The sequence below is a fragment of the Delphinapterus leucas genome, chromosome 1, assembly GCF_059928025.1.
Source record: "Delphinapterus leucas isolate spDelLeu-1000000601 "Yukka" chromosome 1, BTC_Dleu_Yukka2, whole genome shotgun sequence".
Lineage (NCBI taxonomy): Eukaryota > Metazoa > Chordata > Mammalia > Artiodactyla > Monodontidae > Delphinapterus > Delphinapterus leucas.
The window spans coordinates 26404292-26421649 of record NC_143129.1 but is presented as its reverse complement, the minus strand read 5'-3'; the positions used below and the strand labels follow the sequence as shown (position 1 = coordinate 26421649).

Genomic DNA, 17358 nt, shown 5'->3' with positions numbered 1-17358 from the left:
AATCTGCCTTGTATTATTTCGAAATTTATTTTAACTTTTCTTCTCAGAGCATAAATTTCTTGAAAAAGTTTGTTTTGTGCATCAGTTTTCTGTTCAACATTCCTCTTCCAGCCTAATGCTTTGCACATGCTCATACAAACCTACTGAACTGACATTGAGACATCTATGATAAAATTAATTACTGCATAATTATTACATAACCACATGTATTATGGTATTATATCTAAAATATTATGTAGTCCCATCTGAAATATTACATATTTTAATAATGAGAAATTCATGCTGTCATTACATCTGATGGGACCTGCAAGCCAGTCTCTCCCTGCTAATTTTGTAATCACTCTGCCCAAAGCAATAAGATCTGATTTACATGTCCTGGGTAGGTAGGAAGATTTGTGTTTTCATATGTCCAAGTTAATTTTTTTAATGCTGAGTTCTAATTCTGTAAACAGAATCATTTAAAATTATTTTCCAAAAAGGAGGCATTCCTTTGGACTCAATTTTTTTTTCATGGCAAAGGAAAACTGAGACAAACGTTAGTACAATCAAAAAGTACTCTCAGGTCCTACACGGAACAAGAGAATGCACTCATTCTTACACGTCACAGGGTAAATGGTCACCTCCCATTTCTGAGGCCTCAGGGCTGTAGATTCACTGGCGGAAGTTGGTCCAAGTGTAGCTCCTCCCGCCCAAGGCTTCCAGAGCAATGACATTATCTGAACTTCGAGAAAATAACCCCGTGGAATCAGCACAGCCACCAATGAATTACTGATGCTGTATTATGTTTTAAAAAGCAACATTTAACGAGGTATGATGTTGAACAGTACCCCAGGGATCATTCTAAGTACTCCCTCCCCTTGACTTTTCTCTTAGTTACAAAAACGTTTGTATTTTAAAAGCCCTTTAGAAGCTTGCTCACCTGCCAGCTGCCTCCACCTGGGGCTTTGGGCTCTGCACAGACACACTGAGGCGGAGTTTGGTTTCCACAGGTTTCCCAAAGCTCTCCCTCTGGGGTTCTGCGGGCCCTGATGCTTTCTCAGGCCCCAGAAGAATGCGATTGGTATTCTTCATGGAGCTGTCCGGGCAGCCGTGGTCTGGGTCCTCCCTGCAGGGCTCTGAGAGCTGAGTATAGCACACACCTGTGGTGCTCACAGAGCGCATGGGGGAAGTGGTGGCATCCGTGGGGATGCAGCCCTCGTCCGGGTCATTTGTGCCAGGGGGTCTCTGGTGTGATGGTGGGGGCTCTCCCCAGCTTTCCAGACCTGGCCTAGGAGAGCTTCAAGCTGCTGAGTGGCAATGACTCAGAGGTTCTGCTTCTCCTGGCTCTCCAGTAGCCAAAACCCACATGCTTGGCAGACATCACCTCAGTAGGTCTCAGCCCGAACCCACGCTGGATGCAGACTGCACACACTGACTTTGTGGGAAGAGGGCTTCAGGGGTACAGGGGAGAGCAGGTGAAAGAGGTTGCTGTGAGGAGGATTGTTCTCATGATGTGCTGGGGGTGAGACACAGCAAATCCAGGCAGACCTTTGATCTGAGACCCGCCTGGGCATGTCAGCACAATTACTTGGCTCTCCTGCTGTGATTCCAGAGCCAACGGGCCACCCCAACTCCCAGTGAAGGGAACATAGCAGAGGCTGGCACAGAAGCCAGCCACCTGTGAGGCATCGCTCCGGGCTGTCCTCTCTTACCTCGGGTTCCACCCCTTGGCTGTTTCCTGGAGAATTAACTCTGGGAAAACCATCTGGGCAGAAGCTGGGCTCTTATGAGCAACACTGAGACTCTTAATTTCTGAGATATTCCCCTGATAAAAATGTCTCTTCCCTCCCTCTCTCCTGCCTCCCCCTTCCCTTTTGGGTGAGGTTTCAGAAAGCCAAATTCAACAGCTCTCCAGTTTTAAGAATTTGAGGAATAAGAATAACCTACACATGTCTATAATGGGAAAGAATGCGAAAAAGAATATATATATGTATAACTGAATCACTTTGCTGTACAGCAGAAATTAACACAACACTGTAAACCAACTATACTTCAATAAAATTAAAAACAAAACCAAAAATGAAACAAAAAAGAATAAGCTACAAGTGTCTATTAAAATTCACAACCTTATTCTCCCTCTTTCTTCCCCCCCACGCGCGGTGTGTTCCCAGCAATGATCCTGTAGGCAGCTACTAGGACCCCCATTTTACTGATGAGGAATCAGGAGTTTTAAAGGACTTACTGAAGGTCAAACAGTGTCGGGGCACAAATCCGGAGGCTCAGGCTCCAAGTCTCGTGCCCTTTGGATCACACCACGCCAAAGTAGAGTCACAACAGCCCTCGCCCATCCACTCAATGGTTCTCTGACCTGGGGCAAGCGTAAGGCCCATTAGAACAGAGGCTTTGTACACCTTGCTCACTGTCATAGCCGCCGTGCAGAGGACAGTGCTTGGCACACAATAGAGACTCTTCCTGGGCCTTCATTTTCTTTTTTTTTTTTTTTTTTTGCGGTACGCAGGTCTCTCACTGTTGCGGCCTCTCCCGTTGCGGAGCACAGGCTCCGGACGCGCAGGCTCAGCGGCCATGGCTCACGGGCCCAGCCGCTCTGCAGCATGTGGGATCTTCCCGGACCGGGGCACGAACCCGTGTCCCCTGCATCGGCAGGCGGACTCTCAACCACGGTGCCACCGGGGAAGCCCGGGCCTTCATTTTCTAAGACAGAGAAATGATAGTTACTGAGCTGATTGAGTAAAAGGCAACTGTGCAGGCTCTAAATTGCTGCATAAGAATGTGCCATGGTAGTGATTATACGTCCAGAGCCTCCTTTGCTCCTGGGTATTTCATCCTTGTTTCTGTCTTCCATCTCTCTTCTTTCTACTCCCCAGGGGTGGACAGCTCAGCCAGGGACTCAGAGCGGTTCACATGGCTTCTTGTCAGCAGCTCTGACACGTATCCTGAATAGAAGCAGACAACAGCCCAGGGAGAGATGCTGTGAGTCTCTGGGCTCACTCTTCTGCTCTTTCTGATAACCAACAAGTCGCTCTGCAGTCTGCAATCAGGGCTGGAATAAGAAAGAATGGGGAACTCAACGTATCTGAGAAACGCTGCTGGTCCCTCTGTTAAAGTGATGAGAGAACAGACGTGAATGAGACGGCCCTGGGGGAGGCATCAGTGATCAGAAGCGGGTTCTGGGCCAGAGGACCCTGCCCTACTCCACAGCCCCAAACTACCCCCTTTAAATTGGTCTTTCTTACTTTCCTCATCTCACTTGCCTCTGCCTTTCGTCACTATTGAGAGTTGGTTGTCTGCCCACAATATTCTATTTTCCTCCTAGAAAACGCTATAGTTTAGGGAGGCCCGAGTAGCACATATTCCTTTGGTTCACAGTCCTTGTATGTTTGTAAAGAGCAGTCATATGGCCCCATAGCCACCATTTAAATTTGTGTGGCTCCCAGCATGGTGTTTTGTGTATATTAAACACTTCAATATTTTTAATAAATAAGGGAAGAAATTGCTAGATGCCTAATCCCTGGGAATGATGTAGCGTGTTCACTTTGATCATTTTACTTTTAAATTATACAATATTTTGAACATATGGAAAAGCACAGAAAATTAAGTTATTAACACTATGGATCCAACACTGAGATTCAACAAATGTAAAACCCTCGCCACATTGCTTCAGATGTGCAGAAAGAAATTAAATCTTACAGACACAGCATTTAGGATAAAGGGAAAGATGGAGACATTTGGTACTCTCTCTTTTTTAGAAAAAATTTATCGTTTAATAAAACTATATGTCAAGAATGAACTTAAAATGCTAGAGATGGTGTAATGAATATGAGGCTTTTTTTTTTTTTTTCCTTTCTGCTTTCCAGAAGCATTAACTGGGTAGAAAATTTGGGTCCCAGAGAGGAACTTTACCGGTAGCTGGTAACAGGAGCTCCAGAATCCTGGTTCTTTCCCAGATCTTTTTTCCCACTGTTTGCTCAAAAACTGGTTCCAGCTCCACCGTGGTCCGTCTGCCCGCTGGGGCTGAGCTGCCTCTTCTTTTCCAGGAGTGCTCGCCCTGCGCAGCCCACCGCTATGATGCTGAGAACCCGCGGACGCCCCTCCGGAACCTTCCCGACCTCTGCTCTGACTACTGCTCTGCATTCCACTCTAACTGCCGCTCCGCAGTCTCCCTGGTCACCAATGACCGCCGCCTCCAGGAATCCCCATGAAAAGGATGGCCCGCGCTTCTAATAGCTCCTCAACCTTCCCGACAAGGACCACTGCTTCCCTAACGTCCTGAGGAGTGACCATCTCAACCGCAACCTGGGGGTGGTGGCCCAGGACCCTCGGGGCTGCCTGTGGCCAGCGGGCTGAGGAACCCGGTCTCCATGGTCCACGCTGGGGACGGCACCCGTCGCCTCTTCGTGGCCGAGCAGGTGGGGGTCTATCTGCCTGATGGGAGTCGCCTGGAGCAACCCTTCCTGGACCTCAAGAGCATCGTGCTGATCACTCCCTGGATGGGGGATGAGAGAGGCTTCCTGGGGTTGGCTTTTCATCCCCAATTCCACCGCAACCGCAAGTTCTATATTTATTATTCATGTCTGGGCAAGAAGAGGGTCGAAAAGATCCGGATTAGTGAGATGAAGCTTTCTCGGGCAGATCCCAGCAAAGCTGATCCCAAATCGGAGAGGTGAGGCATACCCACGAGAATCTGCAGCTGTGTACTGTGTTTCAAAATGTTGCCCATCAGTCCTCTGAGATGATATGGGGGAGCTTTCCTGGGTTTAGAGCTACTAGCTTATAATGATGATAAAGGAGTCATTGTTGATTACTGAGGTTAACCCAAGTTAGCTTCTTGAGTCCATGGCTTCTTCATGGCTACAGCCACCCACCTTACAGTTATACCTGGAACCATGCTTGCTTGAGTTTACAGAGGGTAAGCAAAGGCCGGCAGCCGTAAGGGTTTGAGAAATGATTTTAGATAATATCAGCATATTAAATGTAATAGTAGCCTCTGATTATTGCGTGATCATTAGATACCAGGCCCTTTACCATGAACACGGGAATTCTCATCCTTGCAGGAAGCCGTGACGCAAGGCCGTTAAGTTACTGATGTCTGGTCAGATGAACGGCTCAGTTCTGACCCCACACTCCTGCTCTTTCACTCTACCATGCTGCCTTCTTTCCTTCTCCTTTCTGCCTTGTCTCTCTCTTCCCATATAGACAGGTTAGGGGATTGAAAAGAGCATGAAGAAGCGATAGACTGACCCCTGTGTGGCTGCCCGAAGGAAGGGACTGAGAGTTCCTGTAGAGCGGAGAGTAAGGCTGAGCCCCAGCTACTGGTTTTGAGCCCTCACTATATGCCAGACACTTAGTGAGATATTTATATATATTATCTTATTCAACATTCACAATGCTTGCCTATGGTAAATTCTCTTACCATCCCCCATTTTATAGATTGATAGATTTTATAGAGGCTTAGAGGTGTTGAGCAACCAACCAGTTAATAAAAATTAGATTAGTCTTTTGTAGTGGTGCAACCTTCACAGGGCACCAAGCTCCTCTTATAATAGCAAGTGAACTTCCCCATCTAGGGCAAGTGGGTGACTGAAATATTTCTGCAGCAGCTTTTTTGATTCCTGAGGGAGGCTAGTTATTGGTCTCCTATGGGAGACTCACTCCTGGTAGTCAAGGATTCCTTGATCCTAGGAGGAAAAAATATCCTGCAGGGTGGAAATATGGATTCCTAAAATATAAGGTTTTGCTTTTCATCTAGTCGACTTATGGCTTTGCAGGAAGATAGAAAAACCAAGAAATGGGAGAAAAAGGACATTTGCCTGGGCAACACTGAGTCCTGTGCCTTCCCAGGGTTGATCAGCACATACAGCAAATTTCTCATCTCCTTTGCTGAAGACGAAGCAGGTAACAAATGTACAAGCTTATTCTATTTCTGCTTACTGGAACTTAGATAATCACAGGCATTGTGAACTGAACATTTATTACCATAATAATCATTATTATTGCGATTGTTATTATTACTCTTATTATTGTTATTGAAAAAGCAACTACCACTTTTTCTATTTTCACTGTAATCTAGTCACTTTTTTTTTTTTTTTTTTTTTGCGGGACACGGGCCTCTCCCTGCTGTGGCCTCTCTCGTTGCGGAGCACAGGCTCCGGACGCGCAGGCTCGGCGGCCATGGCTCACGGGCCCAGCCGCTCCGCGGCATGTGGGATCTTCCCGGACCGGGGCGCGAACCCGTGTACGCTGCATCGGCGGGCGGACTCTCAACCACTGCGCCACCAGGGAAGCCCGGTCACCTTTCATGATGTACTGGATACTGTTCTAAGCACTTTACATTTTCAAAGCTTGTTTAGTAATCACAACACCCCCATGATGTAACTGTTACGTTTATTTCACCAATGAGGAAACAGAGTGACTATGCCGACTTACTCCTTCTTTGTTGAACTACACAGCTCACTGTGCAGGGCAGGCCAAGGTCTACACTGTAGTCTTTTCAATTCTTTGACTATGAAGGAGGTGCATGTACTCCTTCCTTCCTGATTTTTTTCTAATCTGCAATTATACAAATGTGGACAGGGCCAACAGTGGGGCAGGCAGTGGGTGTTTATCCTGCTGGTGTTGCCTGAGAGAAGGTACCTCTGATGATCCACCGGCTGGGCTGGGCTCTTCCTGACGCTGCCAACAGTTTGTGAGGCAACTTCTGTGAATGAACAAGGGAGAATTTCTTTCCTGAGAGATCTGAGAAAAGGGTAGACAGCTAGGTAGGAGGCTACTCACTAGAGAGATTAGGCATATGTTAAGGGCATCAGCAAAGCAAGGCATGCGTGCACATAAGAGCGGGGGGGAGGGAGGGAGAGAGAGAGAGACTCAGCTTTAATAAATATCCTCAAATTTTGAAATCAGAAAATGAGGTTTTAATTTCAGCTTTACATAAGTTATGTGTCAATTTGAAAGTTAAATTTTTATTTTGTTTATGTAAGTGGCAACAAGGCCTGTGATCCTTCCGGTATTTGGCACTGCACGTAGCCATGCTTGGAGGCAAGGAAGAGAATAAAATGATCTCTTAGGGGTCCCTTCGAGACACAGGACTCTACAAGTGTAAACCAAAGCCTTGATGGTTTCCCACTTTCCACTCTGAGCCACTGGGGGCTGTATAGGAGCTTCACTTGAGTGGGACATAAAGAAAACCAGTCAGCAGCTGCACCGTTTCCTCTCAGCTAGCTTATGAATAGATAGTTCAGGATGAATATTGTTTTGTTTTGTTTCGTTTTGTTTTTGCGGTACGCTGGCCTCTCACCGTTGTGGCCTCTTCCGTCGCGGAGCACAGGCTCCGGACGCGCAGGCCCAGCGGCCGTGGCTCACAGGCCCAGCCGCTCCACGGCATGTGGGATCCTTACAGACCGGGGCTCAAACCCGTGTCCCCTGCATCTGCAAGCGGACTCTCAACCACTGCGCCACCAGGGAAGCCCAGGATGAATATTTTGTAGGAGAGGATATTTTGGAAAATTTAAGCGTTCTTAATAGAGAAAAGTCTTTGTGAGTTCCAAATTGGAAGTCCAAACATACTAAAAAGCAGAGAAACCACAGGCTGGCCTGTGATGCTCAGTGGAAAGTAGATGATGTGAAAGCCACAGGCCATGGTGGGGCCCTCTCTCCTGCTGGTGCCCAAAGGAAGCTGGAGCCCCCGAGGCTGGAGACCCTTGGAGGCCGCCTGCCTGGGGACCCTGGGCTGCCACATTCTGTGGCTTGCTCCTTTTCAGGATGCCACAGAATACCCAGGTTTTGGAGGTTTGGTTTGTTGAGCTGGTAGACTTCTCGCAGGAGAAAACAAGGCAGTTTTTGAATACCACTCAAGTACATCTGGCAGACAAAACTAAGTGTCCTTGGCTGAATTGGATGGAGTGGACTTGCCAAAGTGTTCCCAAGCCAGACTTTGCCCAAGGGCAGCCCTAAAGCCAGGGAGGCTGTCCCCGAGGCAAGTTATTTTCTTCCAGAGTTGCTTGCTTTTGTGTTTTTGCAAAGAGTGATTCAGATTTTCTGCATGTGTTATAGTCTTTCCCATTATTGACCTGTTTAGAACTCAGTATTATTTCATTATTTTACTATTAGTCACCAGCTTGAGATAAGCCACATTTTAGTTGCACCAGAGCTCTGCCTTCACTGTTGCTACAGTTTATTTCCTGAGCTCTTCTAACCAACAGCTGGCACAAATAAACGAGTGAGTAAATAAATGAGTGAGTGGCGGGTGTGGGGCTACCCGTGGCTGAGTTCTGATGGGTTGGATTTCTGAATGTCAGTCACTGAAGCACATCCTCAGGAGGACTGGCTGAGGTCACAAAGCTTGCAGTAAATTCACATTGCATGCATTTTGCTTTACGTGGCCTGTTATAGTTTTTTGGTGTGTTTTTTTGCCCTAAAATACATTTTTAAAAAATGTCAGACCCTACAGATGAAATTCACTTCTAGCATTGTCTTCCCCTGAAAATACATGCATGTCCAAATCTATGGCATGTTTGGAATATAGAATTTACACCAACTGTAGTCATGTGTAGGGAATATGCAGCAATGCAGGGTTTCCAATTCTCCTTTTAGACCAGAAATTGTTTGCATGGTTTGGAGGGACCCTCGCCCGAGGGTGACCTGTGCACATGAAGACAGTTGGTAGACACCTCATTTATCTAATGTCAGCATCACCTTGGATGGTACCTGGGGTTTCTAATCAGAGGGGCAAACTGGCTCTAGGGAAGGGTTTGTCCTAAGTCCTCAGACCCCCTTACAAGGGGAAGATTATAAATACAGTTTGTCAATACACAAAACCAAAGTCTATTATTCAGTTGTTACCTTGTGTGCGTTACCTCTGCAAAGAACATCAGTCTCACACTCGGCCTGAGGCAAACATTAGTCACTGCTCTCCACGAATTCAAGGAAGAAGATTGTTTAACTAGCTCAGAGCTGTCTAAAGCTCTAGGCTTTTCCAATTTTTACCTTATTAAGACGTTTCCTTCCATAAGCTTGAGAGAGAGCTTGTGTAAAGCACACAACAGCAAGTGCATTAAACCCAGTGCGATAGCATAAAAGTTGTGTCAGGCTCACAAAACTGTCACGGTGCCAGGCTTTAGGGAACAGAGACATAAGGAAGTAAGAGGAACTGCCGATGACTGAACACTTTCTCATTTAATACCTAATAATCAGGGAGGGTATTCTTATCTCCCTTTTACAAGTGAATAAATAACACGAGCGTTACCCAGGTGGAGAGGCTGCCCAAGACAACACAGATGGTAATGGGTGTTATCAGATTTCAAACTCAGTTTTATCTACCCAAAGTTGGGCTCATAAACCCTGCACTGTCCCTCACAGGGAACCGTGAAACGAGGTGGAATGAGGTACTTACCATGAGAAGGGAGCAGTGTTTTCTGGAGTTCAAACATGAGGAAATGGGAGGAAAAAGGGGTCCCTGGTAAAAGAGATGAGGAAGACAGTGGGTGGAGGTGATTTCTGTGGGGTGTGGAGAAGACCATGGGGGTGCCGAGGAGTGGAGGGTGTCACAGGAAATAAGGAACCCAAGACTGAAGAAGGTGGAGCTGGAGGACACGGTGAGATGGGGGAAGGGGGACTAACACAGTAAGGAAGGGGTAATAGAATATAAAGTATCTAATAAGTGGTCCTCAGCCTGTGGCTTGCCTATCTCTGGGCTTTACGGAGACTCCTTATCAGTAGTGGAGAACTGGGGAGGGAGATGGAGGCTCACTGAGGTGAAGTTTCTGAAAGCAAAGAGGTGATAAATGAGATGAGAAGCCCTTTGGCTCAGGGAACATGAACAGAAACGTGCCTCTGCTGGGGGACACCCCAAGCCGGTCTGGGGGGCTGAGATGGACTTTCTCCTTGGGGAGCTCACAGACCTTGAGGCCTCACTGTCAGTCAGGATTTCAGGGACCCCTTCCTGGGGCTCACGCATTTCAGGGCCACAACCCCTGGTGATGATTTTCTGTGTGTTCAGCTGTCTTGGCCCGGCCTTGTGTCCTGTCCTTGATAGCCTTTTCCTGTTTTATCAGGGGAGCTCTACTTCCTGGCCACCTCTTACCCGAGCGCCTACACACCGCATGGATCCATTTACAAATTTGTTGACCCATCGAGGTGGGACTTGGGTTACCTTTTCTTCTCAGGTGATTGGAGCTTGTCTTTATCGCCATGGCAGGTCAGAAAAACAGTCCTCACTCCCCAAGAATTACCAGATATGATCAACGGAGCGTATCTTTCTTTTAGATGCAAAGCAGACTGGTCTGGGACTTCCCTGGTGGCGCAGTGGTTAACACTCTGAGCTCCCAATGCAGGGGGGCCGAGTTCGATCCCTGGTCAGGGAACTAGATGCCACATGCACGCTGCAACTAAGGAGCCAGTGAGCTTCAACTAAGGAGCCCACGTGCCACAACTAAGACCCGGCGTAACCAAATAAATGCATTAAAACAAAAAAAAGCAGATTGGGCAGACAAATGTGTAGGACAATGCCTCTGTAGGAATTATGGAATATTTGGGAAATGGTCTCTTTGTGGTTGGAAATGAGGATCTTCAGCCTTTCTAGGATGACTAGTCCAGACCTGTGGCTCCTGTCTTGTTTTTTTTTTTTTTTTAAATATGCTTCTGGAAACTTCTGTCTGGTATCATCTGACAGTGGGTGTACACCCCTGCCCACCTGAGTAGATATTGCCACCCTATCCCATGGGTTGGTCTTTGGCACATACAGTTGGCCCTCCGTATCCATGGATTCCACGTCTGTGGATTCAACCAACTGTGGATCAAAAATATTTTTAAAAATTCCAGAAAATTACAGAAAGCAAAACTTGAACTTGCCATACCCTGGCAACTATTTATGTAATATTTACAGCTAATTACATAGCAGTTATATTTATTTACAATTATTTACATAGCATTTACATTGTGTTAGGTATCATAAGTAATCTAGAGATGATTTAAAGCATATGGAGAATGCGTAGGTTATAGGCTGAACGCCATACCATATTACATAAGGGACTTGAGCATCAGTGGGTTTTGGTATCTGTGAGGTCCTGGGACCAATCCCTGGGAGCTGTATCTAAAACTGTCAGGTTTCTCAGTGTCTCCACCTGATCCTTCCTGGAATTCAGTGAGAGTATTTATTCACTTGGTAGACTCTATGATGTTTAACTCTGCTTCTCTGCCCACCTTTCTCAGAGACTAACCAACCTTCAACTCATCAGGCAAAAGCCGTACTACAGCCTCCCATTTGTGAGGTTGCTGAAGGTGTGTCCGTATCTGTCCCTGGGAGAGTGATGCAGTGTATCCATCCTGAGAGCTCTGGGCAGTGTGCGGGATTTATCTCAGGATTCTTACCCAAAGCCAGAAAGTCTCCCCATGAATCAGCTTGAAGGTAGACCTGCAGACGAAGACTTCCCTGTGAGGCGTCTCTTACCATATCCGGGGTGGTGTTCAGAGTACATTTGCTGCTGGTGAGGGCTCAGAAGCCCAGCCCAGCACAGCTCCCCTTGGCAACCGGGCTTGGGTTTGGTGTTCTCAGACCTTCCCAGAAGAGACTCAGTCCCTGAGGTTGTGCCCAGGGGCTCTCCTGGTGGAGTGCAGGGTTGTCAGGGGTGAATTAGGGACTGGCTGTCTCCACTGCTGGGTCTACTCCATGCAGATCTCCTGTGCCTGAGGGATGAAGCAAACCCAGGGTCTTTAAAGTGCTTCCAGAGGCTGAAGGTGCCTGGGCGGGGAGTTTTCTGCTCTTTCTATCAACAGGTTTCCTATGTGAATCCCTTTTTCTTTCCTTTGACAGTTTCCTGATTTGGCTGGGGGATAATTTAGCTTACCTCTAGTGGCATGAGAGATCAATCATAAAGCAACTGTAAAGGCTGCTCCATGCTGAAGACACCCTTTCTCATGCACCTTTCTCTCAGTTGACATTTATGAAGTCATTTCTGTGTCGCAGGCACTGTGCTTGGTGCTGTGTGTGCAGGCTGACATTTGATGCTGACAGAATCCCAGTGAGACAGGGTAACGCCCTCAATCTACAGATTAGGTAACTGAGCCTAGCTACCTTTGATCACTTGCCCGAGGTAGAGCTAGTAAGAGGTGACAGAGGATAGGAACGCATTCCTCTTTCTGGCTCAATCATTTCAGCACTACCTATTCACTTCAGTTATAATGACGACTTGAATTGTACAAACTTCTGTAGCAGTGGGTCCAGATTCTGCTCTGCTTACTTCTTTAGCCCGTCTTTGCACTAAATGCACCCCACCCCCAGCATTCTAAGGAGCAGTTGGTTTATTTACGTACGCTTTTCCCCTTCCATCTTTTCCTTCTGCCCTTCCCTTAGAATCATAGACCCTGGATGCTGGGTTTGAATCTCAGCTTTACCACCAACTAGCCGGGAGTGTTCCTAGTCTGCAAAGTCCCTTTTGTTTCAGAAGGTGCACCCAGGGGACAGCAGTTTGAGAATCAGAATACTAGGAGGCAGAGAGGCTGCCATTACTTAAGGGGCCGTGCCATGAGTATCTGAAGAGATTTTCTTTAAAGGGAATCACTTTTGTATGTGCTGAGCATTGCTCCAATCGTTTTTTTAAAATCTCATTTAAAAAATAATTTAGGGCTTCCCTGGTGGCGCAGTGGTTGAGAGTCCACCTGCTGATGCAGGGGACACTGGTTCGTGCCCCGGTCCTGGAAGATCCCACATGTCGCGGAGCGGCTGGGCCCGTGAGCCATGGCCGCTGAGCCTGCGCGTCCGGAGCCTGTGCTCCGCGACGGGAGAGGCCATGGTGGTGAGAGGCCTGCGTACCACAAAAAACCAAAAACAAAAACAAACAAAAAAATAATTTAAAAAATTATATATCAATCACTTATGGTGTGCCAAGCACACAGTTCTTATTTAATCCTCCTCGTCTCCCTGTGAGGATGGGTGATATTACTTTTTCTATTTTACAGAAGCGAAAATCGAAACTTAGCAAGGTTTACTTGCCCATGGTCCCCAGGATTTGTACCCTATTATCTCTGTTGCCAAGCCCATGCTCCAGCCCCCTCACTACACTGTCCCCGAAGTGCCTCACTACAGTGTCCCTGTGATGTCCATGTCCTCTCTCCTCTCTGTCTGAGCTCATCGCAGATTTCCTGTTACATCTGTCCCATCCCTATGGATAAGGGAGGGCTGAACCCAGTTCTTGCACATGTATGCCTTTTGGTGACCGGAATTTCATGGTTCCATCTTCAGAGTCTTGTATCCTCACTTTTTCTCTCTGTTTTTAGGCGAGCACATCCAGGCAAGCGCAAGTACAAGCCAGTGCCGGTGAAAACCAAGAGTAAGCGGGTCCAGTTCAGACCACTTGCTAGTGAGTCCCTCTCTGTCTTTAGGCTCAGGCCTTGGCATCCAGGTGCCGGCACAGTGCCCTCTGCAAACAGTGGCAATCCCGGGGTGGCAGGTCTTATTTTCTCACCTAAGGCTTATCCTCTGGCTGAGGACTATTACCTGTGGTCTGTATGTCTCCTCTGTGTACCAGGGTGAGAGGTGGCAGCACCTCCTTCTGCTGTGACCTGCTTCCATTCATTCTTTCATTCATTTGTTCGTTCAAGTATTCATTCATTCATTTAGTACTTACTTTGTGGCAGTCCCTGTGCCAATCCCTGAGGATACAGCAGTGAACCTGACCTGTAGGAGTCTAGAATCAAAGGAGAGGAGGGCATGTAGTGCAGGCAAATGAAGAAATAAATATAGCATTGAGGTTCTGGCTAGAAGCATGCCCAGGGGACTGAGAAGGCCCTCAGAGTGAGAACCTCTTCCTCCCGGGAGGGTAGTCAGGAAAGACTTACAGGGGAGGGACAGTATCTTAAGGGAACTATTCTAGAGCCATGCATCTCTGGAGTGATCCCATTACAAAAGTAATCTATTTAGATCAAGGCCAGGGAATTAAACATATTAACTTCAAAAGAATTTATATTCAAGAACCCTCAAGTGGGCATAGGCTTCCTGGGCGGCACTTCCCTTCGAGCTACTTTCCAGAACTAATATTTCTCCTAAATAAACGCTTGTTTCCCAGAAATGGTCTTGGACTTGCTAAAGAAGAAGTCCGAGGAAGCTGCTAGGAAACTGTCCAATGCAACTTTAGCTTCCAGTCCAGACCGGGCCTCATCTCAGAAAGGCTCCTCCAGGAAGCCGGCTTCTCCCACAAGCAGCGGGAAGACGTTTCCCAGGTCTGGTGCAAAGCAGAGAGCTAGAGCGTGGTCCCCAGGCCCCCAGGGAAAGAGAAAGAAGAGCCCGAGATGCCCCCGAGGCAGAGGCAGCCAGTCGGCACAGTGGAGGCGAGCTGGCAGAAGTGTCCCTCTGCCTCTTCGGTCACGGTGGCAGGTCAGGGGACGAGTGCCCAGAGAACCACCTTGCCACGCGGAAGCTGCTACTGCTGAAGGTGACCTTAGATGCATGGGAAGCCAGGGGTGGAGGTGGGAACCGGCGGAGAGAGCTTGATTTAGGCGGCACGGTTGTCCTGTCCACGGGAATTTTTCCATCTAAACGGATGCTCCTTGTCTGCTTCTGCGGGGAGACCAAGCCCCATGTTGCCAGGGCACCTGGCTACTCATGTGCACTAGTCTGTAAACCTGCTTGGAATTCCACTATGTGTTTATGTTTTGCTTTGTAAATGCCTGTGACCTAAGGTAGTAAATCAACACTTGCTCCAATAGACAAGCTTCTTTGAGCTCGGAGAGCCCCTCTAAAATGGTCATCTCCTTTGCCCCCTTTAAAGATCAGGGTCTGAATAAGGTTAGGTCCTGTTCTGTACCTCCAGTGCCTACTATTTTGCCCTGGCAAATAGCATAATAAACGTGACTACTTTTTGCATACCTACTGTGTGCTAAGTTCATATGTTATATTATCTGAAACCTCAAAACCTTGCTTCTTATGTGTTGCCATATAAGTTATGTTGAAGGTGAGGGAAGTGAGGCTTGGTGAGGTTAAGCCATGTGCCCTAGACCACAGCAGCCAGGGAGCAGGGAATTGTTCAGCTGGACTTGAGCCAATGCCCCTGTCAACCTCCGGTGAACTTGCCTCCCTGGAGGGGCCTCAATGAGGGTTGGTAGCTTTTAACCAGGTATTTGAGGAATGAAAGGGCTAAGAGAGGAAATGACCCCTGTCTTCAAGAAGTTCTCCAAATTGTGCAAAGCATCCAGAACGGTATAGGCAATTTGACTTAAGCAGAACGAAAACAAAAATGCCCGGGTTGTTAAGGACTTTTAGAGGTCACGTGATCCTTGCTTTAGATGAGATTGGACATATCCTGGACAGGTTATTTTAGACTTCCAAAGAAGTAGATTCCGTTTTGTTTCTTTAGCAAACTCCATTTGTAGGGTAACCTAACCTAATCTAAATACACCAAGCCTCTCTGATTCTCTTCCTCTTGCTTTCTCTTTATTAAATATGCAAAACACTGGTCATCACTTTCTGAAGATCATTTTTAGATCATCTCTTATCTACCTTCCTTTGCCCTGTCTCATGGTTTTGCTTTTCTTTACTTTTGCCTACCTTTGTAGCTCTTATGAACACTCTAGTTGACTGAAAAAAATCGCACAATCTAAAAGTTGAGAATTATACTTTATTTGTCAGACTTACTGAGGACTATAGCACAGGATAGCAGCCTGTCAGTTAGCTCTCAGGGGCTGTTCCAAAGAGGTAAGGGAGGAGCCAGGATATATGGGAGTTTTTGCTGAAAACAAACAGACAAACAACAAACAAACAACATGTGGTTCAACATCAAAAGATTAATGCTAATCACAACAAAGAGACATTTCAAGTTAAAGATCTTAGTGCTTTTCTATGTATGGGAAGATGCAAGAGTCTGGGCTCACTGAAATTATTCCTTAGGTATGCATCTTAACTCTCTAGAGCCAGTCTCCTGTTTTTCTCCATCCTGAATTCTCCTCAGGGTACACTGTCAGGGGAGGCTGCAGTGGCTGATGGCTTATAGCCACAACACCCTTTGTTTACTGAAATGGCAGGTGACATTCTCTGTACACACTCTCCAGGATAGAAATGAACTTCAGGGTCTGACCAACCCTGATATTTTACACTTTTAGCTTCTCAGATGAAGATATCAATATAAAGATGGGAGGGCTTACACCCTGCATCATTTTGTTGAAAGATGGCTGAAAATCCTGGTGCAGTTCAGGGAGACTGGATCTAACCTCTGGAAAGAATATATGAGCTCACTCTGTCTCATTTTTTTCCTGTACAATCTTTCTTCAAAGACGTGTGGCAAAAATAGGGTCTGGCCCTATTTCATGAATATAAATGCAAAAATCCTCAACAAAATATTAGCAAACTGAATCCAGCAATACATAAGAAGGATCGTACAACATGATCAAGTTGGATTCATTCCAGAGTTGTAAGGATGGTTCAACGTATGGAAATCAATCAATGTGATCTAACAAAAGAAAAGACAAAACCATATGATTTTCTCAATAGGTACAGAAAAAGCATTTGATAAAATTCAGCATCCATTCATGATAACGACTCTCACCAAAGTGGGTAGAGGGAACATATCTCAACAAAAGCCATGTATGACAAACCCACAGCCAACATGATACTCAATGGTGAAAAGCTGAAAGCCTTCCTGCTAAATTCAGGAACATGACAAGGATGCCCACTCTCACCACTTCTATTTAACATAGTATTGGAAGTTCTAGCCACAGCAATCAGACAAGAAAAACAAATAAAATGTATCCAAATTGGAAGGGAAGAGGTAAAATTGTCATTATTTGCAGATGACATGGCCCTCTATATAGAGAACCCTAAAGACTCCACGCAAAAACTATTAGAACTAATAAATGAATTCAGCAAGGTAGCAGGATACAAGATTAATTCACAGAAATCTGTTGTATTTAACACTAACAATGAAATATCAGAAAGAGAAAGTAAAAAAAAACCAAACTGTTTAAAATTGTGTTAAAAACAAACAAACAAACCTAGGAATAAACTCAACCAAGGAGGTGAAAGACCTATATGTTGAAAACTTTAAAACATTGATAAAGAAAATTGAAGATGATTCAAGAAATGGAAAGATATCCCATGCTCTTGAATTGGAAGAATTAATATTGTTAAAATGGCCATACTACCCAAAGCAATTTACAGATTTAATGTGATCGCTATCGAAATAACCATGACACTTTTCTCAGAACTAGAATAAATAATCCTAAAATTTATATGGAACCACAAAAGGCCCAGAATTACCAAAGCAATCCTGAGGAAAAAGAACAAAGCTGGAGGTATAACCCTCCCAAACATCAGACAATACTACAAAGCTGCAGTAATCAAAACAGTGTGGTATTAGCACAAATCAGACATATAGATTG

At 46.1% G+C, this 17358-nt stretch overlaps 1 protein-coding gene across 1 annotated transcript; it reads left to right on the top strand.

The window, feature by feature from the left end:
* The first annotated feature begins 1159 nt into the window (after positions 1-1159).
* HHIPL2 (HHIP like 2) lies at positions 1160-14869 on the top strand. The gene is given in 8 exon segments (XM_089912998.1): positions 1160-1290; positions 3872-4196; positions 4198-4324; positions 4327-4660; positions 5747-5892; positions 10047-10128; positions 13267-13349; positions 14055-14869. Coding segments are annotated over 8 exon segments (1653 nt in total). The 3' UTR covers positions 14480-14869.
* Positions 14870-17358: the final 2489 nt, after the last annotated feature.